Raw genomic sequence first — 27,916 nt, forward strand, 5'->3', positions numbered from 1 at the left:
AGAGATATATTAAAATCCTGACTGTCAAACTGCCATTTGACATAATTTGGATGGTGCTCGGTTTACAGTCATCATACTTTTGGCCAATGAAGATTCACCTTAAGATTTCCACTTCAAAGTGGTGCAAAAATAAAACAAACCAGCAATTATGTATAAAATGTCAACAAAGTAATAGTGCTGGTCACATTTCAAAGTAGACAAAAAGTAATTTCCAATACATGGATTCCATATAAAAGTTGGGGGGTTGAGATATTTTCATTGCATGGTAATAAGCAGGGATATTACAAAAGTGACAAAAGAAGATTTCTGTGAAGCCCACATAGCTTTTATTAGAAAGAATTTATATATTTAACTTTAGAAATGCGTGTCCATATTTATTAGTACAAATCAGTTTGAACTCTTTATTAAGACCCTAATTTGAACCAGGTTCTTTGAGGTGGGATTCTTCTTTAAAGAGATACCGATATCAGAAATAAAACCTTTTTTACATCTAGGATGACATTGTATTTGCATACTATTTATAATTGTCCCATAAATTGTATTTGCCCAAAGCTTTTACATTACCAATCTGATCCCCCAAATTCCTCTATGAGGGGGCGGCCATATTTGTGCAGCAGGAGTCCGTTAGCATTAAAAACCATAACTGACGGGTAGAGATGTGACAGTCAGGCTGGCAAAACAGTCAGGTTTAGGAAATTCAAGTAACAATTACTTGCAGAAGCAGTTCTATCAGCAAATAATGATCAACGTGACCTATAGGGAACTTTTTGTACATTCATATTTTGTAGAGAAGTTTTTTAGTGTCAGTATCACTTTAAATAGCTTCAGTAATAGTTTTAGTTTAATGTGTGAGCACATAAATATACCAGTTGGTTAAAAATGAAATAAAACAGTATAAATCTCAAGCATGTCTTCACATACCGGATTCCAAGATTCATTGTCTCTGATGTTCCGATCATGCTAATAGCTAATAGCATATTGTTACAAATTTTGGCAGCCTGAAAAAAAGTTAAAATTGGTGTAAAATATAAAACAAACCATGTGTGCGTAGATGATTATGTATAATAACTGTGCAATAAAACTGTTTGCACCGAAAGCAATGTTCATTTAAATATTGGTTAAAAAAATATGCACTGAGATTTTTCTTTTTCCCCCCAATAAGCATTTTGACAGTTTAGTAAATATTTCAAACAGATTTTAAAGATAATAGGAACCTGTTCATCGGCTATTTTGAAGCAGTTACAGCAGTTTTTTTAACTCAAAAAATGAATGTGAACTAACACTAACAGCAGAAGCCTGCCTAGAAGTACAACAGTCTAAAACTGCAAATTTCTCAGAAACCACTAGAATAGTTCAACAGAGCTGTTGTACTACAACTACCAGTGGCTTTGGGACTTGGGAGGTGTTTTGAGGTGCCTTTGTACCAATCAATGCCTTGTAAGTGCAAATTTAAATATTTTATGAATGACTGTTGAATGGTACACACCACGGGAAGGCACCCCCTTCTTTCTATATTTTTTAGATGACTGGAGACCGATTCTCTTTCATTAAATGATGCCAGAAATTAAATCTTTTTTTTTTTATCATAACATTGTCATTGCATGCTATTTATAATTTTGCCATAAAAGTACCTATCAGATTCCCCATGTTCCTCTATGAGGGAGCTGCAATATTTCAGCAGGAGTCTCTTATCATTAGAAGCTTTAACTGACAGGCTGCGAAGGGACAGTCAGGTTGGCAAAACAGTCACATTTAGGAACTTCAAGTAACAATTACTAACAAAAGCAGTCCTATCAGGGATAAACTATCAACATGACCTATAGGTAAATTTTTATGTACATGAAAATTTTGAAGAGTAGTTTTTTAGTGTCAGTATCAATTTAAGGACGCTGAAACTTGGTGTGACCTTGGAGTTACTGGTTCTCTCATTTGAATTGACTTATAGACAATGTATATTCAACATCTGATTCCAGTGGGTGTATAAGAACCTGGCATGTGTGCTTTTGAAGAATTTATCAACTAACACCCAGGGGTATACTTATCATGCTATGTAAAAATGTAGTGAATTATTACCGGTGATGTTGCCCAGGGCAACCAATCAGCAATTCGATTTCAACAGTTAGAAAACCAAAGGAAAGCATCCGATTGGCTGCTTGAGCAACATCGCTGGTGATTTTTACCCACTTTTTACACAGCATGATAAATATACCCCTAAGATTGTGCATGTATATTAAAGAGCTCTCAAAGAGTCTTCTAGTTAACGTGAATATTGTTCCATCTGCGCCCCCTTGGTTCGTTTTATACCCTGATTAATTTTATCAATACATTTTTTGGGTTTATATCCCCTTTAAGTGTACAATATAACTACATAACCCCCTATATTTTCTTGTTGGCACACAGCTAATGACATCAACAATAGAATCACACAGAACAAACATACCTGTCCAGTACCAACTGCCCCACAGTAAACCACATTGGCTCCCATGCAAGACAGGAGCTCTTTGGCAGCATCAAATTCTTGCTCCACTCCACCAACCATAAATGTGAGATTTCCAGATCGAGCAGCTCCAACTCCTGAAAAAATAAAATGAGGAAACAGTAAAATCTTTTTATGACAATGGGGTACTCTTTCAAATATGGATGATACCTCTGCCCTTTGGTATCATTAATAAGAAATAAACAGCAAGCAACTGGATAATGCACAGCACAGATGGAAATGTGGGGTGTTTTTTAGCGGTGACTCCAATGTTCACCTCTATAGTCTGAAGAAGCCAATGTAATTGCTTGTCATGCAATAGTCACCTGGATATGTGGCAGCCTACATATATAATTGACAACTGCTTGACAGGCCCTTGCATGATCACTTTCAGGCAATTGTTGTAGTGGTGAATGTGGGGGCAAAATCTTGCAGCCACTGCCCTTAATGGCTTTGGGGGATTCTGCCAACAAATCATCCAGTAGAGCATTTAGCAATCCCTCACCATTAAGCAACATTCTTGTAGATTGTAAGCTCTTTTGGGCAGGGCCCTCTTCACCTCTTGTATCAGTTACTGATTGCTTTATATGTTACTCTGTATGTCCAATGTATGTAACCCACATATTGTACAGTGCTGCGGAATATGTTGGCGCTTTATAAATAAATGTTAATGTAATGTAATTTACATGATATTTCTCCTCTCAAAATGGACAACCTTGTGTCCTTTCTTCATTTACAAAATAAAAATATTCAGTTTGTCTATAATGCCCTTCACTGTATTTGTCATACTTTCCCTTGTTTAGGCATTTAATTCTTTTCAGTACAAAATCCTTTACTATAAAAAAAACTGTTAATTTGTCATATTGATACTTTACTGATCCCTCTCCTTTATTTACATTGCGCCACAATGAATTCAAGCAATTCCGTGTTATGACCTAAAGCAAATTAAGACGACAATTCAAGCCAGATTTTACAAACGCAATCCAGTATTATCCATCATAGGTCAATGGCTTTTATCTATTTTACAGGCTGCTAAATAGCTACAGAGAGTCATTTATTAGACCAGAATTAATGCTGACAATGGTTCTCAGCTGGTTAATCCTTTGGCAGCTGCACAGTCAGTTGTTCAAACACTTATGTTGGAAACAAGAAAAAAAAAAAAAATTACTGAAGCAAAAATACTGCAGGATTAAGAAAACAATCTTTTTAGATAAATAGGGCCAGAAAATAGATACTTTTGATCTCCCATCACCTAAAATTAACGGGTAAGTGTTCTGAAATTTAAATGTATCAAAAAAGCAGAAGCGTGTTTGCCAAAGCTCACTTATTAGTTATGTTTCAGAACCGCACATAAGGCTCATTCAAGGAGCAACTTAGGTCATTTATTTTCCCCTAGTTTCTACAAAAGGTGATACCAATGGAGCTTGCAATTTATGTCTTGCCAAGCTTCCATTATTCTCAGGCTCATCACAATCTTCCCCTGAGCCCTAGCCCTCATACTGTGAAGGACCTTATAGAAGTATAACCCTTACTTACTAAAACCCAACACTTAACACCCAGCCTATTCACCTGCTTTTAATCAAACCCAACCCCTCACATAAATGGGCATACCCTAAGCTGTGTGATTCTATCAGATTCAAGTCAGCCAAGTCTGGCTGAAAATAGAGGTGGCACAGCAGCGCTATTAATTTTTATTAGGGACTTAAAGGGAGAATATATACCTTTTTTAACATAAGCTAAATGAATCAGACTTGTGCTAATCATACTTTTTTCTTATAGTTTTAATTAAGAAATATCTATGGTTTCTGTTATTTCTGGCACTAAATAAAAATATGAACTCAGTTTTACTAAATACCAATCTAGTGCCCCTGATAATGAGATGTTCAAAGGCTGCTGCTTAAAACCGGGAGAGGTTTAAGGTTTGTAGGGAGTTCTGAACAAAGGGGAAGGTGGTAGGTGAGTTCAGTGAACACATTTTCCAACTAGTGCTTTATAATCATTTATCTATTCATACGAAAATGTTTCTTTTTTTTTTCATTATAATGACAGTATGCCATTTTACCACAACTCTTGTTTAATGTGTTCATTCTTAGCAAATATGTTTTCAGGTGTATAGTGTCCCTTTAAGCTGTCTGTTACAAGTGTGTAATCAATAGTATCAGTCTTTAAGTCAGAAGATTATTGATTTTGCAAAGGATCATACTCCATTATATGCTCAATCCCCTCATTCATGAGCCACATGAGCAGGGTCCCTTTAACAAATGGCTGACCTCTGGCTAATACCCACTGGTTTAATACAAGGGTCCCCATTTTCTTTTTAAATTTGGGATGTAGTATATAATACCAATTACTGGTAATAGAAGAAATATCAAATGTTTGCTGTTGTGTATTAATTAGCTCAAAATCTATATCTATGACTCAAACACCAACACCGAATATAAGGTAATTTCTTAAAGGTTAAAGACAAAATTGGTGGGCAGTGAAATAACATTTAAAGTTTGGTAGGAAGAGGATCAACTATCTGGAGAGTGTAGAACCTAAAGGTTTAGTACAAAGGAAACTTGGTAGCACCAGAAATAATAACTACTAAAAAATATTTAAACATTTATAACCCAGTACCATAGTTTGATATTGGTATGAATTTATGCTAGTTAAGTTAATATCAGTGAAAATACAGTACAATCTTATCAGAGCAAAGCAGAAAAAACTGAAGAAGCCACTTCGCTGTGTGGTAAAATGTTTTCAAGATTACCCTAATCAAAAGCATGCTGGTTGTAGTCAGTAAAGGTGGCCACACACATGGCGATTTTCGATCTTTTGTGCGACCATCAGTTCTATATGAAGGTAGAAACAATAGGATTTCTACCTCCTTCTGGCGATTCAGCTCTGAAGGCAGATTTTGCTCAGGCGCCTTCTATGGCGCCCGTTCAAAATCTTTTAACCTGCCCGATCTGCTGCGATATCGCTCGCCTCGCCGACTTGCCATACACGCACCGAATATCTTACGAAACAAGGTTTCGTACAATATTATTAGTGCGTGTATGGCTAGCTTAATTCCGCTCATCATTCCTATTATTTTTAAAACATGGTAAGAACAAATAAAATCACACCAGCTCATAAGTAAAGTGATGCTCAAACAAAGGCTTCATGTAGAACAGCCCTTAAAGGAAGTGTCTGGTCAGGTTTTTGTCATGGAAAGAGGGCAAAAGTGAGGATAAATTGCCCATTTATACACATACCATATGTGCACATGGTGTAAAAGCTGTAAACAGCATTCATTCTATAAGATTTTATCAGGTACATTGCACTAAAATCAATGACCATAAACAAGTTTTCCTGTATAAAGAAAAAAATTACCATTGAGATCTTACATTTTAATAAATACAAGTTTAAATAGAAACTGCAAAAACTTCCCTCTGACTGCCATCATATACCAACCAATTGGGGTAATCCTCCTTATGATTATAAATGTCCCCACTGCTATTAACCTTACCGGGATGAAATAATATTTAGGCAGATGAACAACCTAAGCAGGTATTCTCAAATTTTTTGCACTATAAGCTTAATATTTCCCTATAAAAAGACTTTAAAAATCTAAAAGGCCTCAATTATCAGGTGTACTCCATGAAGCCTTTTTTAGACTGAAGCTTACAAAATCATTTGTATGTATCAACAAATCAGTCTGGAAACTCCATATTACTTTCAAATACAAATGTATTATCAAATAAAATAAAAAATAAATTGCAAAACACGTTTTTTTCTTTTTAGGGTGAAAACAATGTATGTATGTTACACAAATAGAATGCACAGGTATGCAAGGATTCAATATGGGAAGCTTAATATCTAATAAAACACATTTAAACATTAAAACCCAAGTACAATAGTTTGCAATTGACATGGATTAATGCTGGATTTGTCAGTGGACGAGTGGTGAAACATTTTCAAGATTATTCAGAAAGTCCAGTTGCAACCTACGCCGGCCATACACACACCGATAATATTGTACGAAATCTTGTTTTGTACAATATTCGGTGGCTTGAAGAGGCGACAGATATCGTAGAAGACTGCAGAAATCTGTCGACTCGTCGATCGGCCAGGTTAAAAGATTTTGATTGGGCACCATTGAATCATTGAATTCATTGGCGCCCAAGCAAAATCTACTTTCAGGACTAAATCGCCAGGTGGAGGTAGAATTTCTATTGTTTCTACTACCATATCTGACAGTTCAGCCCTGAACGTCAGTATAATGTCTGTCGGTCCCTACACTTAGGTGAGTGACAGCACAGAGCATGTGCATTGAATCAGCAGAAAAGAAGATGAGAGCTACTAACGGGCGAATCTCTTCATGCATTTGTGGAGGGTCTACTGCAACTGCATCCAATTCGGCAAAATGGACTCAACTGCTCATGCACTTAGTTGCTAAGTCTGCCTGGTGTAATTTCTGATATTCAGCATGCAAGTGAAGAGTGTGCTGTATGCTTTTGATGCAAGCATGCTGTGCCTATTGGCGTAAGGTGCTTCGGGAACCCTTGCCTCCTGATCAGAAGGTGGGGGTAGCTCCAGGGTTCCCATGAGACAACAGGCGCAGCAGCGCCCGATTTAGAACAGAGGTTGGGAAGGACTGAGCGGCACAGAGAACAACTATATGGAAATGCATTTTGATGGAAGTACCTTTAATGAAAGTGGTTTTACACTCAACTAACTACAGGGAAAAGCGCAAGTTGCCAAGTGCACACGTAGATGGAAACGAGCCCTCACATGTTTGCAGTGTAGCTCATTATCAACTCATAATATAACAATGTAGAAAGTACAGAAACAAGCAAGAGGCTTATTAAAAAGACAAGCACTGGTAAAGAATGGCTTTTCTTTTAAGAAAAAAAAAAAAAGTCACTTCTAATAAGGTTTTATGATAACAGTATGCAAATAGTGTATATTCCAGGTCAGTATAAAGAAAATTTCCTTTACTCATAGGAATTCACAGAAAACTAGGTCACACCTCCAAACTACACAGAAAAGTTGTTTTTTTTTTTTTTACCCTAAAGCAACAAGGTCATCAGTGCAGCACAACTGCAGTGCAGTAAAACTATGGAGTCCTGCCTTAAGCATTGCTATTTTATTTTTTTCTAAAATAAGCAGGATATTTGTTTGTTTGCTGTTTTATTCTAGTGCTGAGTTGGGAAGAATGTGTTTGCATTTTAAAAGTCACTCTTAGAAAAACTGTATAAATTTATTTTGAGATTTATGGTTAAAGTGTGGGGGCATTTTGATACTTATGGACACAAATCTCTTATTAAGATACCACAGAGAGGCATGGTGGCTTATTGTTTACAGCACTGGGATTTGATTCCAAACTGGTCACAATCTACAAGTAGATTGCATGCTTCTTCCATGTACAAAAGGGTTTCTTCCAAGTCCCAAAGACCTGATCAGCCCATGAATGAGAAGCTCCAACTGGCCTACCAGACTAATATCCCGTGTGAAAATCATCCTGATTTGATTTTCCCATTGCACTTAAGGATAGGATCAGCTCACTGATGCTGGCATCCCTCCAACAGCTTGTATTCCCAACACTATAATGCAATTGATGGCCCTATGGACTATTGGACTATAGCAATTACGCCCACCTTAGGTGGGCATATAGGGCGATATCGCCAAACAACCAGATGTTATAGTGTATGACCACCTCAAGCTCCACTAGGGCACTGACTGATGTGAATGAAGTATAAGCACTGCAAAAAAAGTGCTGGGAAATGTGGGCATTATATAATAACTATAAAACATTGTTCAGCAATGCTACTTATAATGTAAATAATAATAATGCGTAAGTCATACTTTTAATATCCCAGCAAATGTAGTGGCCCTTAAGGAAAGCATGTTTGTTGCTGTTGGCAATTCCTCATTGTGTACCTATTATTTTCTAACATGTGAAGAACAGCAAAAATCACACCAGCTCATAAGATCAGAAATATACACAAGGGCTTCACTGAAAACAGCCCTCAAAGGAAGCATTTGGACAGGTTTTTGTCATTGAAAGAGGGCAAAAGTGAGGATAAATTGCCTATTCAATACACATACCATATGTGCACATGGTGTTATTGCTATGTAAATAGCACCCAAAGACTTTATAAAGTACGTTGCACTACTGAAAAAAAAAAAAAAATCAATGACCATAAACATGTTTTCCTGTGTAACAAAAATGTTATATAAGAAATCTAAATAAAAATTACAAACATAAGTTGTATTTTTCCCCCCAACAGTGAAAAGCAAAATAGCACCAAATAGAAGTAATTAAATAAAATATGGTGCTTGTTATGTCTGATATTCTGGAAAATAGCCAGCCGAACTTCATGAAAAGCTACTTTTAACCTTAAGACACCCCGACTAGTAAATCATTGTTTCATCTTAACAAAGGAGAGATGTATTAAGCGGAATCCCACCAAAAGAAAAGGCCAATGGGACTAGGCTGGCAATCTGAGCAGTCTTTAAAATGCAATTGTTCTAATCATTTTCTACAGATGCAGTCTCACAAGGGGCTGCTGTCACTGGGGCCATTTACGACGTATTATGGCGTCTCTATTGTTTACCAGCGACATTCGCTAAACAGGCGACAGCTGGGTTAGAAAGCTGCTACTCAAGGAACAATATAATCTCTAAAAGTAATCAACAAATTTAAGGGTGTTAATTAACTTTACACTTTATCATGTTCAATTAGTTGTCTTTTCTAGCCACGATTGCCGTGCACAATTGGTTTAGAGCGTGCCATGTTTGATTTGTAAGTGATCACAGTTTCTCTTGCAAAGCCCATGTCAGATGTTCTCAAGGGTTTTGGTGACACAGATGAACGACTCCACACATGCTTAGTAACAGGATGATCTGGTTTAATATAAACCACCATAACGTAACCTCTTGTTAACACACCCTGGACCATATCCAGGACAGGAAATCAATACACCCCCCAGCAGATTTTTTTTTTTATATATATTTTGTCCAAGAAGAAATAAAAATGAAAACAAAAAGTGGAGATTAGAATGATAAAATGTGCAAATCCCTTTCTTTGGCTCAATGTTTTTTAATAATATAACTTATGCACTTTTCTAATAATGCTCTTTGTACAGTTATCACCTTACAGAAGACAATCTCTCCCCTGCATGCCAAATGCTGAAATCAGGGTTTTCTACCAGTGTTTCTAAACGGGTTAATATCATGAATTTGACAATTTCTAAGTAGACAGTTTTAATAAGAAGCTTAATATAGTAACAACACTCCCATGATTTAAAGAAACAATCTGTGTATACATTTTTTGCTTCCTGCATTCTACAAGGAATTTTGCACAAAGGGTTAATTAAAAGGCACATATTCAAAACATTTTGCATTTTCAATTAAAATCATACAGAAAGGAGCCACTTGTACTGCATGGATATGGAAATACCTTGGCTGAAACAAATCATTAGTCACCAGGAAAGCAAAAAACACACTTTATTCTAATATAGAAACAAAAAAGACCTAATATTGGATCAGCTGAATAGCTGTTAATTTTGAAAACCTAATAATGAGTTAAGTTAAATTTTAAAGAAGGAAATTATGAGCTGTATTTGAAAACAGCTGAAACCTCAATACGCAGCAGCAGAAAACATTAGTTTTCAGCAGAAGATCTGCAGGGAGCAAGGAAGCGGTCGATAGATCCTTAAATTGGAAGCAATAGTCGTTCTTCTGTCCCACGTTGGCAGCTGCTGCATTTGCAGACCTGGTTCATTATTTACCCATAATGACCATCAAGCTCCAGTCAAAGTCAGATCACAACAACTGTCAGCAGCTCTTTTAATTAGCCTTGTTTGAATTCAGATAAATATCACAATGGCCCAGCTTCTGCTGAAAAAGCAACAGAATACAGCAAGAGTAGGATTTATCTGCCAATAGGCCTTGAGCACTGGGAAGAAATGTGAAGAAATGATGAAAAGCTTTTCAGAAGGGGGTACGAGATACATATCTCTGTAGCAATGCCACTGAGGTGGTAGAGAGCTTTAAATAAAGAAACATTTTTAAATATGTCAACAGCATTTAAATCAGGGCTCTCATTGTGTTGTTATAACTGAGCCAAACATTAGTGATTGGATGCTGGTAATGTAGCTCAAAAGTAACCAATAACAAAACACCTCTATTCAAAAGTGATGACCCAGACACTTGCCAGTATACAGTTCTCTGTCTGCAAGGAGATGTTTTGTATACCACCAAGATACATGATGTGTCTCATATAAGGTGTAGCCAGGTCAGAAACCCAAACATCCCTTGCACAAAGCAAACAGTTTTGACATTTTTGTACTTTACTCCCTTCAATTTCAAGTAACCTAAAAACTATTTAAAACAAGAATGTATACAGTACTGGAAAGCTGTTTACAATAGGGATGCACCGAATCCACTATTTTCGGATTTGGCCAAACCCCAAAACCTTTGGCTGAATTTGCATCCTAATTTGCACATGTAAATTAGGAAAAGGGATAAAGACAATCATCGCACGCGCAGTCTATTTGACAAAAAGTCACGCAATTTTAAGGATTCGGATTCGGTTCCGCCACAGCCATGGATTCGGCTGAACCTGAATCCTGCTAAAAATCCTGAACCGAATCCTGAATTCATTACATCCCTAGTTCACAAATACTTTTGTATTCATTTTGAAAAAAAAAATAGGGTGGAGTTCTTCTTTAAGGCCCTGGTACAAGGTAGAGTGCAATACAGTAAAGTCCAGTGTTGTCTCACAGCATTCTAAGTCATCCTCTAATGCCTATTTTATTCTCAGTACTTCCCGATCTAACCACTTATACCTAATGCCATTGATTAGGTTTTACATTAATAGGCAAGCATAGCCCAAAGCAAGTATAAGCATGGTTAAAGAGTACAGGTATGGGATCCCTTATCCAGAAACCCGATATCTAGAAAGCTCCAAATTACAGAAAGCCTGTCTCCCATAGGCCCCATTTTAATCAAATAATTCAGATTTTTAAAACTGATTTCCTTTGTCTCTGTAAAAATAAAACAGTGCTTTGCATCCTTACTGGATGCAAAATAATCCTATTGGGTTTAATTAACGTTTTATTGATTTCTTAGTAGACTTAAGGTATGGAGATCCAAATTACGGAAATACCCCTTATCCGCAATACCCTTGGTCCCGAGCATTCTGGATAACAGGTCCCATAAATGTATTATGACAGTATGATGCTGGGCCATTCTGACCTGATAGGGAACTGAAGCCTGTCTTTGGTTGTGTGACTGCGGGGTTGTGATTGGCTACTCCCCTCCTACTGTGCTTCTGGCAGGGACCATTAGGACACGCCCACCCCTCATTCAAAACACAGACAGGACCTGAGAGGATCTAAAGGGAGCTCTAATAAAATGGCAATTTTTATAATATTAATTTTTAGGCCAAAGTGAAACCAGTGAAAACCATAAGTCCTTTAAGTCCCCTAAAGATTAAAACATAATAAACCCAACAGAATTGTTTTGCCACTAAAATGAATTCATGCAGCTTAGTGCTATCAAGTTATCAATTATTAAGTGCTGTTTTATTATTACAGAGAAAAAAAAATCATTTTAGCAATTAAAATTATATGCTTAAAATGGATTCTATGGGAGATTGCTATCCCCTTATTCTGAGTTTTCTGCATAATGGGTTCCTGGATATACCTGTATACCACATTAGCGGTGCATACTGCACTGTAAGATTTCAGTAAATATATTATTATATACTATACTGCTTCTCCCACCAAATGAAAATGAAACGTTTTACATATATCCCAATTAAATATTGGCCAGCTCAAGGCAATCTATTTCAATACAAGGTGAGATGCTTGCATGAGTATGCCGGTTATTGGTTAGTAAATACCCAGAGGTACCTTGCAAAGTCCCTAATTGATAATTTAGGCCTGGGGTCGGACACTTTTTTTTGTTAGCAAAACATAACCCTTTCCCAGTCACTGGATGCCCATTGCCCTTCAGTAGAGATTTAAGGTGGCCATACACGAGCAGATCCGCTCGCTTGGCGATGTCGCCAAGCGAGCGGATCTTCCCCCGATATCCCCACCTACGGGTGGGCGATATCGGGGAGCATTTAGGTAAAAAAAATAATAATCCGATCGTTTGGCCCTGGGGCCAAATGATCAGATTATGTGGGCGGCAATGGGGCAGTCAGATCGGGGACCGCATCAACGAGCCGATGCGGTCCCCGATCCGACCAGATTTTCTAACCTGGCCGATCGAGATCTGGCCAATTTCAGGCCAGATATCGGTCGGCCAGGCCGCTCTGCTCTCCCCATACACGGGCCGATTAGCTGCCAAATCGGTCCAAGGGACCGATATCGGCAGCTATAGTCGGCCCGTGTATGGGGACCTTTATTGTCCTCTTGGTCTGTTGAACTGATAAGTCAGTTTCTGACTTCCCTATAAGCATGGTTTGAAAGAGAAGAGCATGATGCCTGTTTAATAAATTCTATATTTAACACATAAACAAATTTGAATTTGAGTTTCACCAATAAACCTTACACAGATAAATATGGAGCTAAGAAAAAAAGAAAGTTTCTAGCCCTTGGCCTTTGCCATTCATTTTTGCCAGGTACAACATACAAATCTGGTTAAGGTAGAAGAGCATTAATTAAATGAAAACCACCACTGCATAGCACATATCTGATGTATTACTAGAAGGAAAAGAAGGAAAAAGGAATAACCACAGGAGAAAATGTCATTATGGTCTCAGCTCTAAGTGTTAAATCAAACTGCCAATTAAGTGCATCATTGTCAGTTCTCAGAAGGCGGCAATTCCCGGGTTGTAGCACAATCTACATTCATTGCAGAACACTGATCTACCTACAGGCTATACAGAAGCAGCAGTATGTACATGTCTAGGGTATAGTTTACTGCAGCGACACTTTTCATAACACCAGGGGGTATCTACCAAGACCGCAAAAAATATGAGATATGAGATTCTTGATTTTATCATCTGTCTCATGCAATGTCTATTTCAATAGGAAAAGGGGTATCACAATTTGCAACTGTGTGCCATAAGTTACAATGAACTCCATCCATTCCTACACATGCCATGAACAGCTGTCTACTATTGCACCTACAAGCTTACAGAGGTCCCAAATACAGGGAATACATTACATAGACATACATTGTACAGAGATACATACTGTATGCTTCTTAAAGGAACAGTAACACCAAAAAATTAAATAGTTTTAAAGAAAATGAAATATAATGCACTGTTGCCCTGCACTGGTAAAAGTTGTGTGTTTGCTACAGTAACTCTACTATAGTTTATGTAAATAAGCTGCTGTGTAGCCCCGGGGGCAGCCATTCAAGCTGGAAAAATTGAGAAAAGGCACAGGTTACATAGCAGATAACTAATAAGCTCTGTAGAATACAATAATGTTTTATCTGTTAAGTGCCTGTGCCTTTTCTCCTTTGTTATGGCTGCCTCCATGGCTACACAGTTGCATTCTTTATATAAACCATTGTAGTGTTTCTGAGGCAAACACACCAGTTGTACCAGTGCAGGACAGCAGTACATTATATTGGAATTTCTTTTATACACTTGAATTTTTTGGTGTTACTGTTCCTTTAAGAAAATATCCTCTACTGTAAATGTAATGCAATGAACAGTTCCACAGTTTAGATAATAATGTATTTAATCATTATTAGATTAGATGGTAAAAGCAAGGAAGTATGTTGGTAATATGGCAAGAGGGCAAGGAAGCCAGCACTAATGAAATACCTGTATTGTGTCTGTGGCTCTAATATGACAGTAATGACTGGTTTGAGAATAAGATGTGCACAAAACAATCAGTGTTATGCTAAAGACAAATTAACACAGAAGACAATTAAGCTCTGTGAGTGAAGCCTGCATTAAAAAGCACTTTTCATAATTCCAATATGAATGTACACATGGATGTAATGCATTATTCTGTACATATTTTTTTATACCTTTTCGGAGCTTCGTGTATATTTAACTTTAAGAAAACACAGTCATACTAAATCTATTGGTGGGAAGGGATGCTGTATGTTAATTACAAGGGAGAGCAAATACCACTGTGATGATGTTTAGGGGAACAATGCTAAAACAATGCTGCCCTCCTCACAGAATATCACTCCCTGTTTGTCAAAGGATTTATAAAAGTGTATCAATCTCAAAGTAAAAATCTATGGTCATTCATGTCTGGGACCCACAAGCCAAAAGAGAAGGAATTAGATGTTTCTTATACTATCCATCCATAGCTGCTTATTTGAAAAGAGTATTGCCTTCAAAAGCACTGTGCCAAAAATAGGAAAAGTAAAGTAAAAATTTTTAAAAATGCGTGTTTAGCAAGAAATCTTTATCCCTAACTGCTTGGTCTGGTTTATGGTCCATAGATGCACAAGAACAGTTTCTTGTGTTGAGTTTTAATCTACTTCAGGAACACAGAGTTATTTGATCACGATAAGGGATCCCCAAAATTTTTTACTCATGCGCCACACTCAGCTGCAAAAAATGTTTGAGCTACACAAGCATAAAAAAGTTCTTTAGGGATTCCAAATAGGACTGTGATTGGCTATTTGGCAGCCTCATGTGGACTGCTAGCCCGTAGGAGACTTTGCTTGGAGTAAAACTGTCTCTGTCTTTCCAAAACTTGTCTCAAAGCCAGAGATTTAAAAATGGGCACATACTTTGAGGCCACTGGGAGCAACATTAAATGGTGTGGTAAGCAACATGTTGTTCAAGAGCCACTGGTTGGGGATCAATGATCTAGATCATGAATTTTAATCTGCTGTACATTCCTGACCAGCAAGTGATTACTGAAATGGGGAATGTGTGTGGTGTAAATTGAAGACTGGAAGGAAGTTAGAGGAATAATGGAAAAGTGGAATCATTTCTGGTCCACATCAAAATTACAATTAAAAGTAGAACCTGGCAATACCCCTATACAGAACTAAACAACTTTTCTAAACTGTGAATTTATTTAAATAAATCACAAAAAGAGTGGTGATGCTACAGAGGCCTTTAATCAGAGAAACCACATAACATGCATATATAGTTCATTCTTAAGAGAATCTGCCCATTTGTCTGCAGTAACAGCGCTTGATTTAAAAGCATTGCCTGGGGCAAAGGATTAAATTAATTAAGTTGTATAATAAAAAGAACTGGAATTCAATTTGCACTAGACAACCAAAACAGGCAGTTGCACTGGATGGTATTTTGATTCATTACCTAACGCTGATTCTTACAGTACTATTACACCAGAGAAAAAACAAGACTGTATTAGAGCAGGGCAAACTGGCATTTTCCCCTGGGCCCCAACTTTAGAGAAAGTCTACTATTAAGAAAATGTCTTAAGCGGAATTCTGGACATTTTGTTGCCCAAGTGATTAGTAGTTATACTGGCCAGGTACCATTTTCCATTCATTGTCATTGCCTGGACCCACTCAGTGCAGTCAGTAGTAAGGAGATTGTTGCTCAAAAACATCAGTAAATGCCCCACCATATAAGATACTAAATGCTAGGGCAGCAAAGCTCTTGGAATCACCGCATGTGCATTGCATTAACCTAACATTTTGCCAGCAACTAATCACAAACTGCTGACTTGCGTTGGAATCAGCCTGTCAGAGCAGAGTTAGAGACCCACAACAAGAGTGTGTGCTGTGCTCTGCAGCAAGGAACTTGCAAATTAATTCAATACAGAAACACCTACATTTTGTTGGTGAGTAGGAATTGGGCTTTCCAGAGCCTTATGTTTAAACACACATAGGATTACTGAATGGTATTGTGAAGTTTGGAACACATTTTGGGACCATTATGCAACATTTAGAGGTTACTAAGCCTGTATGTTTTCAATATTTTACTAATAAAATCGCAATTGGCAGAGAAAATAAGATACAGAGGTTTGCAGACAGCGTTTAACTGTGAAAACCGAGCTTGCCATACTCACTAGAGAAAACTGTAGCAAATTATTAATAATGCAAATTGTGAACAAACATTTTCAAGAACCTAATTCCAAAGAACAAGCAAATTAGTTATGTGTTAAAAGCAGCTTATTAACCCATGTACAGACTCCCCAAAAGATATTTCATCTAAAATCATCCAGATCTATAGGGCAGATTAAAAAAAACACCACCACAGGGTCATGACTGTGTTATCACTTTGTTGCAGCCCTTGGGCCAATGACCAGGTCTGTCTACTTGTTCATCTGGCAACCTAGCCAAATTAGCTAATCGATGTATGTCTGGCTTTTTACAGCTATTGCAAGTAATGATCAAGATGCCCTTTAAGCCACAGACCTAAGGGCAGTTAGGTTATGGAAAACCCTACCTAGAAAGGTTGTAACGAGCGATTTATTGCCAAGGTTTAAAAATGGGTTGAATGCCTTTCTATTTAGTAATGGCATATGCATAAGCAATATGATTTTCTCTCCGACATGGCTCTGTGTTTTACTATAAAAATTTCCAAAATCCATAGAGGATCAGAATTACTCCATCTTGACATGAGTTAATAACAGAAACTACCAATTAAGATATTCTTGAGACCTTCAAGTGTTACCCATGTTTGAAGGGCATCTGCTCTATCTATATTTACATATACCCATATACTGTTATCCTATATACAGTTTCTAAACACAATAGTTTAAATTAATCAATGCTCAATTTTATTAAACCTGCATTCCATTCAGAAATTACAGTGCAGGTATAGGATCCATTATCCAGAAAGTTCTGCATTACGAGAAGGCCATCTCCTATATACTCCATTATAAACTATTTTTTCTCTGTAGTAATAAAACAGTAGCTTGCACTCAATAGTAACTTACCTGCATAAATCCAAATTGGTCACAAAATAATCATACTGGTTTTATTTACTGTTTAAATGATTTTTAGCAGACGTGACATGTGGTAATCCACGTTATGGAAAGATCCTTTATCTGGGAAACCCCAGGACATGAGCATTACTGCATGAAAGACCCTATACCTGTAATTATACTTTTTCAGTGGTGTTTCTGTTATAAAATTGTTTGTAAAGCCCAAACTGGAGGGAGGCTCAGCATTTCACAGCATGAGGAAAGAAAGCAGTTATAACAAACAGTACCTGGTATATTACTCAAAAGAGCTTCTTCCAGCAGTGTACTGACAATGGCTAATGATCATCCTATAGGAAAAAGGTGAACCAGGTGCAGCTAAGGTGCTGACAGAAAGATAAACAGGCAGCCTTTAAACACATGAAATACTAAATTCAATTACTGGAGCAGGGACCAAGAGTTCATTTTTTTCGTGTTCAAGGTGTAAACTTAAGGTGATACCAGGTCTCAAAGTCAGAAGTATATTAAGAAAACTGACAGACTTGTATTCTATTCAATCTTTTCGTACAGCCAGTACTGCAATGATATGAAGTGCATAGGTTACAGGTCAACTATACAACAAAAAAAATAATGTTTTTGTTCTTCGACTTATGGGGCTTCAATAGTAACTACAAAATTTCGAACACAGCACACATAAATAGTTGTTAGGGGAATAAAGATATTTGTGTGAAAACACCCCCAAACCTCTGCATGCATAGGAAGCATTGTAAGGGCTTATATGCACTTTACCTCAAGCAGCGGACATTTGTCATATCTGCACCCAGATATCCAGGGTCCACTTTTATTAAGACAGCCCCACTCCATCTTGGAATCCCTATGCACCCAACAGTGGGAGGCAGCCCAATACGCATCACTGTTAAGGGAACATGCTGGTGGAAAAGGTAAAGGTTACTGAGGACCACAGCAGGCTAAAACCATTAATGGGCTAAAACTTTTAAGAAAATACCTTATGAAGCAGTACCGACACCATGACAAGAGGGTCTTGAATGCCATATATACCATATGGGACGTACCTACCTTTCTTAGCTACAATGTTGATCTATATTTAATGCAAATCAAGACATAATTCTTCAGGATATACAGCACAAATATATTTATTACAATCTGCAGTTCATGACTGTATTTTGTGGTCTCCTGCTTCTTAATTACGGGAAGGCCATCTCCCATGGACTCCATTATAAGCAAATAATTCTAATTTTAAAAATGATTTCCTACTCCTGTACTTGATCCCAACTAAGATATAATAAATCCTTATTGGAGGGAAGACAATCCTACTGGATTTAATTAATGTTTAAATTATATTTTAGTAAAGGTATGGAGACCCAGAATACAAAAAAGCCCCTTAATGGAAAACCCTAGGTCCCAAGCATTCTGGGTAACAGATCCCACACCTGTATATGAAATATAAACAGTATATGCAGCAGCCGATTTCATTCAAAAATTAAAACTTACAGATAAGGAAAAGAAAATGCAGAGTACAATCATTTCCCACCTGTAAATTTAGATCTAAAATTATCCTGGGCTTCTTGTCAAGGAGCAAGGTCACTATGGAAGCAATTAGGTATTATACTGGTGACATAATGAATTAAACAAGGACAAGCTCCACTGGGCCCAGCATCAGAGTCATTCCCTACCTTTAAAGCTTCAAAAGGAAATTAAAGTCAAAGGAAAATCTTCCTGTCATATTGATATTAGATATAGATACATTTATAGGTAAATTTCTGCAGATTTATGTACAAGCCTCTCTAAGCTGCTCTACCTATCAATCATGATAAATGGAATATGCCACGGCTGGCAATTTAATACACACTTGTATGATGAACAGAATGATAACTAGATACCGGGCCAATACCATATTGCCAATACCATATTATATTTTTACAGCTATATGAACTATTATGCTAGGGACTGAGGGTTTTCTGGATGATAGGTCTTTCAGTAATGTGGTGCAACACACCATTCAGGAAGTGGGTTAGTTTTTTTTTTAATGTCACAGTTCAGAACCCACTTTAGGTTAAAACATATGTCCAGCCCTCTTAGTTCCACAAATATCTAGGACAGCAAGTTAAGTGTTCACCCCAAATCTCACACACAGTTCTTATTTAGTGGGATTCCATTACTTTCTAGGAGTGCAAATATGCACTCCAAAATTTCACTCTGTCCCTTCCTGGGTGCCCCCCACCCCCACTCCAGTCACTGCTCCACAGTTTGGGACACACAAGCTTAAAATCCATACAATACCATATATTTATATTAACTTTGTTATCATAAGGGGCTGTGTAATTATTAAAGAGAAAAGTCTAATTAGAAGAACTGTTTAACTAGAATATGGCTATTTAACGAATACTTGTAATATTTTTGCAGACCCCACCCCCTCCATTTTAGATTTGGTGTACATTATTGGCATCTTGACTTATCTTTGATTTTTTTTTTGCAAAAAAAAAAAAATTTCTATAGCAATTAAAGTGTTCTAAATAGTAGTACCAAAATATCGATTGCTGGGCTTCTGAAACTTAAGGGGCCCCTATACACACATTTGTCAGCAACACTTAACTAGAGGCATGAGGTACATTTTTCCTATGTAACATTTAGTAATGTAGTTGTAAAAAGCTGATCAACCTAAAATTGTTAAAGTTTAAGTTCAGTTTGTATTTAATAGGTCAGTGTATTTTTTGTTACTCTTGGCCAACTCTTTTTTACGCTTTAAAAAACCAGCAGCAGAGTCCTATTTTATTACTTTACCAATATTTACAAAGTCAAAATTCCAAACTGAAAACTATTAATTGACATGTAGCCAAAAGAGACCTTAATTTTCAGTGTAAAATGTCTAGCTGGTGGCAAATATATATTCCGCAAGGTTGACATAAAATACTATCCCTTTTTAAAAAGGCTTGATCAAATCCTATACGACTGACTGGATTATTACTCTTTTGTACATAAATTATTATAGACACAGTAAAGACTTCCAGGGATCATAAAGGAAAATAATTAAGATGCAGACCTAGATCATTTGCATTTTAGGTTGCTTAAAGGAGAATGCAAGTCAAAATTTAAAAAGCATACTGCCCAATAGTCCTCCTATTGTTTAGGAAAAACGCCACACTTTTGGCTCACCTAATCAAATATTTACTCAGTCACACTTACTTCACATTTTCTAGAACAGGCAGCCATCTCTAAAAAGGTATTCTCCCTTCCTTTCCCTCCTTGCTTCATACTGCACATGTGTTTCATTCCCTCCCCCCCCTCCCCTCTGGCAGATCCTCTTCTGATTGGCTGGTGGGCATGTGTAGCTCAGAACAGGAGACAGGATCAAGTTACACACATGCTCAGAGAATAGGAAGGCTGCCGCTGGCACCTACAGAAAGGACAGAGAGATTTCAGTGATGTCACTGTAGTCTTCACACTGCTGTAGGCTGCCAGCACCATATCTCAGAGAAGCAAGCAGGGATCTGGGAATTTAGACATGCAGTAAGTACTTAAAGGAGAAGGAAAGGCAAAGTCACTTGGGGGTGCCAAAATGTTAGGCCTAACATTTTGGCACCCCCAAGTGACTTAGCCTTTCCTTGTCCTTTAAAAAGAATGTCTTTAGACTTACTTTAAAGGAAATATCCTTCTTCTAACAGCCCTTCTCCTAATAATGTAATTTGGAGGAGTCTCTCTATGATCAAAGCTAAACTTTCTTATTAAAATGGCCATGCAAACCTTTAAGCGTTTCAGTAAGGTTCAGCATCTGGCTACATTACTTACACAAAAAAACTCACATCCTACAGAAGCAACCCATTTAGACTTGAGAAATTGATCTGAAGCAGCACTACTGAGTTACTAGTAGTATCTACTTTTTTATGGCCTATGATTAAGTGCACTAACGCACGAAACGCGTCAGGCACATGTTTGTTTTTAATGTGAAGAAATAAAGGCCATGTTTTAGCAGACCCTGGCAGTCCGGAGTGCTTCGTGTCCTACTTCGCATTTGATGATATATGCCCTTTAGCTACGGGTTCGGGGCCTTGAGCACCCGGACCACCACTGGATACTGGTGAGCACACTCCTTTCCCTGCTTTAAATGAAAATTGAATGAGAAATAAGGATCCTCTGATTTTGAGTGTCAGGCTCGGGGTTTTGACACCAGAGCCTCCATTATATACTAGGTATTTGCCCTGCTTACTTATTACCTTTTCAGCCAGGAGGAGTTAAATAGTTTGCCCTTGGGGCCTTCTCTTCCTCTTTCTTTGATTACTTTTTTATGACTACTAAATTCCAGAAAATACCTTGCCATAGACAATACTGAGAATTGCCTCTGCTAAAACACATGTAGAGCTAATTATTAGTAACAGATCAGCATTGTCTATTACATTGCTGTGTAATTTCTGTGGTGGCGAGGGCCGGAATTTCTCTAGCATACATAGTGGAGGGCTGCTAATGGAAGCCAGTTTTGACCACTCCCCTTTTTTAAACCACACCCATGTTATCACAATGATGTTAATGCAGCAAAAACCCAAATGCTTGGTCCTCACTGTGGGGATAGCAACCATCATCCATATGTGAAAGAATTATATTATGTCATATTAAGACACACACTTAGCACAACACAGCAACCCCCAGCACATAATTACACACCTTAGGGACCATTTAATGGCTATTTCTAACTGTTAAACTCTCAGAACAAACCCCTGCCAAGTTCCCCTCCCACAGGCAGCACAGGGCAGGCAGAGTATGGCACACACAGGCAGTACTCTGCTTGCCCTATGCTGCCTGTGTGTGCCATACTCTGCCTGCCCTATGCTGCCTGTGTATGCCATACTCTGCCTGCCCTACCCTGCCTGTGTGTGCCATACTCTGCCTGCCCTATGCTGCCTGTATGTGCCATACTCTGCCTGCCCTATGCTGCCTGTGTCTGCCATACTCTGCCTGCCCTATGCTGCCTGTGTGTGCCATGTTGTCTGCCCTATGTTGCCTGTATGTGCCATACACACACAGGCAGCATAGTCAGGCAGTACATACAGTGACACAATGCTGGGTGCTGTGTGAACAGGGGAACAATGTGGGTGCTTACAGCCTGAGGTGGAGACAATGCAGGGGGTGAACAATGCAAAGATTAAAAAGTGTGAACAGTACAGGGGATTACATGTTTAAACAATACAGGGGAATTACAGCGTGAATCTGAGGTGTGAACCATGCAGGGGGCAGTTAATCTCAGTACTGATACCATTTAAATCTTAGACAAAGGTAAGCCATGAAAGCAGCCAAACAGGTGGGGGGCCACACAGAGGGGGCCGCCAGTTGGACAGGACTGGTCTATTTTATAAGGCATGACAAGTAGCTGCTACTAGTAGCTCCATGTATCTTCACCCTAAGGGCCCTCCTTCAGATCAGTTTCTCAAGTCTAAATGGGTTGCCTCTGTAGGATGAGAGTTTTTTTGTGTAAGTGATGATGAAACTCCTAAAGGTTTTGCACGTGTGTTTTAGCAGAGACTATTCTTAGTATTGTCTATGGCAAGGGATTTTCTGGTGTTTAGTAGCTGTGACAAGTAGCTGCCACTAAGTAGCTGTGTGTCTTAGCCCTAAAGGTATAAATAGAATCAGAACACCTGGCAGGGTATATATATAATATAAACATATATATATGTGTGTATAGCATAGTTAAAGGGGACCTGTCTCCCAAACATAAAAAGCTGAATAATAAAAGTCCTTTTCAAGTTAAACATGAAACCCAAATTCCTTTTTTTAATAACACATCTATACCCCTTATACAGGTATTTAAAAATCCCAGCTGTCAATCATATATAGCCTGTCCCGCCCCTATGCCTAAGGCATAGAGGCGGGGCAGACAATACCTTTAGCTTTCCATTTAGCACTTCCTAGATGTCACTGTCACTTTTCCCCTCCCTCCCCATGACCTAATTATGTAGCCAGTGCATGGGCATGGGCATCTGGTCCTCCAACAAGACTTTGGGGTGATCCAAAACTTTGCTTTACTAACAGTGTCCACAAAATGGCAGCTGCCTGCTTGCTGGACTGTGTAGTAACAAGACTGAAGGAAACAAGATTTATACTATCTGTACAGTGTAAGTGAATTTTATTTTGCTCAACTAACATGATAGAAAAGAATTTGGAATTATTTCTTAGGGTGACAGGTCCCCTTTAAGAAGGAATTCACCCTGTGATGGACTGAGAACTCAGGGGCCCACCAGAAAACCATAGATCCAAGGCCCACTTTCCAAACTATTTTTCCTCCTTTTCTCAACCAACCTATTTATTCTTCAAGTCTCTTGTATTTACATACTGGCATCTATTCTTCCATTTATTTCTTCTCTTTTTCCCATTCAGAAATAGGGAATGACCATGAAACAGGCCAAATGGTCAGGAGCAGGAGCACCAACTGACTGTTTTCCTGGTATCCTGGTGGGCCAGTCAGACACTGCATTCACCGATAAGAGATTAAACACAAAGATTAAACACAAACCCAGCAAGAACTGCAGCACTCACAGTATTTTAAAAGTTAAGCTACATACATGCCCTTTTTTCTTTTTTCAAACCAAAGTAACTATGCATAAACATGAAACCAGGAAAAAAAAAATACAATATTATGCTTAGGTTAAAGGAACAGCAACACCAAAAAATTTAATTTTTTAAATTAAAATATAATGTACCTGTACTGCTGCCCTGCTCTGTGTAGCAGCTAACAGATAAGCTCTATAGAATACAATGGGAATCTACACAACGTGAATGGCTGTCCCCGTAGCTACACAGCAGCTTTGTTTGTATAAACTATAGCAGGGTTTCTCAAGCAAACACACAACTTTTACCAGTGCAGGGCAATACTACATAAATATAATAATTATTTTGATACACTTTCATTTTTTGGGGTTACTGTTCCTTTAATGCTACAAGACACTATATGCACTTCCCAGCGTTGAAATTTTAACAAAAACATCCTTTAGACCTTTTTGTTTATGGACAGGACTAAGGGTAAGGATGTTAATTATTACTCATCATCAGTAATTATGATTAGATGAACAGAGTGTCCGATAATAAATGGCTGCAATGACGGAAGACTCGGATCTGAAGAAATATAGAGGTGCATTAGCATAACTGTGCATGCAACATACACAATACTGCTGCCTCGGCTAACTTGTCAGTGAATGATTAGCTAGGAATTCATAATTACCAAAACGCACACTGTAATTCATTAGCCTCTTTGACAGTTCTAGTTCATTAGAAGATGATTACTAAATAGTGACCTCTAGTGGTCCTCCCTCCTCTCAAGATGTGCAGGTTTTACATGGAACACTAAAGACGGGATTTATATAACGGCACAATTATAGCTAGAACGTGCACTAATTCATGCAGTCTAATTCAAGGAGTCACCTGTATTTTTTTTTTCCTTATTGCATGTGGTCTAAAGTATAACAATCAAAGCCCATAATATTTTAGATGAAAAAATAATTTGTATGTTATCCAATGTATGGCAAGCCTGAAATCTAAGCTTCCACCTCTTACAGTAATAATCAATTTCCCAAAGACTCAGAGCAGAAAAACATAAAGGAATTATCCAGAAAGCAGGACAATGGTTGCATAATAAAGGATACCTACACAATTATAGCCGTCAGTCACTCAAAGCACACACTGACACTCTCCTCTCTCTTACTTATTTCAGGATCCCTGACAATTAACTCACAGAATAATAATACAGATACAAGGAAACCTCCAGAGGCAGCAGAGTATGTGGTTACGTGATGAAGAGTGACATGAGAGTTAGTTTGGGATGTAGAAATTAAGATATAATTTATGCTGTATCGTTGCGTGCCAAATATATCTTACCAGTTACTCCCCCATTAACCAGATATACCCTCACCCCCTGGATAAATATAAGATGTAGTCTATGTATTTTAAAATTCAAGAACTGCCAAGACTGTGTACTGTAATTGTATTTAGTCGACCAATGTCACAACCCAAAAAACAAATTCCATATAAGTCCATACAAGAATGAAAATCGGCAAAAAAAAAAAAGAAAAAACACAGTGCACAATTTATGTCTATAGCTGTAAATATATCCCAAGCTGCCACAAGAGCAGAAATGCCACATAAAATGTTAATGATCCCAAAGAACTTTACCCAACACAAATAATAAAAATGCCACCCATCTCTCCAATTAATTATATTACTTCACCGAACATTTGCTTTATTGCTTGCCCCACATATACACGGTACCACTTTGGAAATATAAATATACATGTAAGGCAAACAAAGTTATCCCTGAGAGAGGGGAATAATATGTTGCTGTTCCTGGCATTGCCAATACAAGGAGCTGAGAAGTGTAAGCAGTGATGATTTAATAGTGGCTGATTAATGAGTTGTGTTTCCTGCTGCACAGAGTCACTATTTAATGCTATTATCAGCAGTTCATGACCTGCCAGCATGACATGTCAACCTGATGAATATAAGCACTGCTGACCTAAGAAAAGAAAGTTACCCTACTGGTGGGATATTCTTATTAGCACCTACACGCTTTTCAATGGAAAACACAAGGTACATGGAGATTGCAGAGAGTTGGCAGGCAGTCTCGGATACTAATAGAGCATATGGGGGCAGCCATGAGTTGGAACTGGGATGTGAGCTGAAGAAATTTAAAATTCTGTAAGTGGCACAGAAGACAACAAAACTTATAAACATAAGAGAACTTAAATAGATCTGCAGTTTTACCTTCAGGTACGAGACCTGTTTAATCAGAATGTTTGGAGTTTTCCAGAAAATGATTTTTTCAATAATTTGGATCCCCATACATTAAGTCTACTAAAACATGATTTAAACATTAAATAAACCCAATAGGTTAGTTTTGTCTTCAATAAAGGTCAATTAAATGGGATCAAGATATAGTTTTATAATTAAAAAGAAAAAAACATTGTTTTTAGAGATTTGAATTAGTCGATTAAAATAAAGTTTATGGGAGATACCCTTCACATACAGTGGAGGAAATAATTATTTGACCCCTCACTGATTTTGTAAGTTTGTCCAATGACTAAGAAATGAAAAGTCTCAGAACAGTATCATTTCAATGGTAGGTTTATTTTAACAGTGGCAGATAGCACATCAAAAGGAAAATCGAAAAAATAACTTTAAATAAAAGATAGCAACTGATTTGCATTTCATTGAGTGAAATAAGTTTTTGAACCCTCTAACAAAAAAAGACTTAATACTTAGTGGAAAAACCCTGGTTTGCAAGCACAGAGGTCAAACGTTTCTTGTAATTGATGACCAAGTTTGCGCACATTTTAGGAGGAATGTTGGTCCACTCCTCTTTGCAGATCATCTCTAAATCCCTATGGTTTCGAGGCTGTCTCTGTGCAAACTCTGAGCTTGAGCTCCCTCCATAGGTTTTCTATTGGATTAAGGTCCGGAGACTGACTAGGCCACTCCATGACCTTAATGTGCTTCTTCTTGAGCCACTCCTTTGTTGCCTTTGCTGTATGTTTTGGGTCATTGTCGTGCTGGAACACCCATCCACGACCCATTTTCAGTTTCCTGGCAGAGGGAAGGAGGTTGTCGTTCAGGATTTCACGATACATGGCTCCGTCCATTTTCCCGTTAATGCGAATAAGTTGTCCTGTGCCCTTAGCAGAAAAACAACCCCAAAGCAAAATGTTTCCACCCCCATGCTTGACGGTGGGGACGGTGTTTTGGGGGTCATAGGCAGCATTTTTCTTCCTCCAAACACAGCGAGTTGAGTTAATGCCAAAGAGCTCTATTTTGGTCTCATCAGACCACAGCACCTTCTCCCAGTCACTCACAGAATCATTCAAGTGTTCATTGGCAAACTTCAGACGGGCCTGCACATGTGCCTTCTTGAGCAGGGGGACCTTGCGAGCCCTGCAGGATTTTAATCCATTGCGGTGTAATGTGTTTCCAATGGTTTTCTTGGTGACTGTGGTCCCTGCTAATTTGAGGTCATTAACTAATTCCTCCCGTGTAGTTCTAGGATGCTTTTTCACCTTTCTCAGAATCATTGACACCCCACGAGGTGAGATCTTGCGTGGAGCCCCAGAGCGAGGTCGATTGATGGTCATTTTGTGCTCCTTCCATTTTCGAACAATCGCACCAACAGTTGTCACCTTCTCTCCCAGCTTCTTGCTAATGGTTTTGTAGCCCATTCCAGCCTTGTGCAGGTCTACAATTTTGTCTCTGACATCCTTGGACAGCTCTTTGGTCTTTCCCATGTTGGAGAGTTTGGAGTCTGCTTGACTGATTGATTCTGTGGACAGGTGTCTTTTATACAGGTGACTAGTTAAGACAGGTGTCCTTAATGAGGTTGACTAATTGAGTAGAAGTGTCTAATCACTCTGTGGGAGCCAGAACTCTTAATGGTTGGTAGGGGTTCAAAAACTTATTTCACTCAATGAAATGCAAATCAGTTGCTATCTTTTATTTAAAGTTATTTTTTCGATTTTCCTTTTGATGTGCTATCTGCCACTGTTAAAATAAACCTACCATTGAAATGATACTGTTCTGAGACTTTTCATTTCTTTGTCATTGGACAAACTTACAAAATCAGTGAGGGGTCAAACAATTATTTCCT

General features: G+C 38.0%; 1 protein-coding gene across 1 annotated transcript in view; it reads right to left on the minus strand.

Annotated features, from left to right (window-relative positions):
• hibadh (3-hydroxyisobutyrate dehydrogenase) overlaps window positions 1-27,916 on the minus strand; it is an 82,380-nt gene that overhangs the window by 9,601 nt on the left and 44,863 nt on the right. Inside the window, 2 exon segments of the mRNA NM_001030433.1 lie at window positions 922-998; window positions 2,441-2,574. Coding sequence (NP_001025604.1) covers window positions 922-998; window positions 2,441-2,574 — 211 coding nt within the window.

The sequence above is a fragment of the Xenopus tropicalis genome, chromosome 6 (genome assembly GCF_000004195.4).
Source record: "Xenopus tropicalis strain Nigerian chromosome 6, UCB_Xtro_10.0, whole genome shotgun sequence".
Classification (NCBI taxonomy): domain Eukaryota; kingdom Metazoa; phylum Chordata; class Amphibia; order Anura; family Pipidae; genus Xenopus; species Xenopus tropicalis.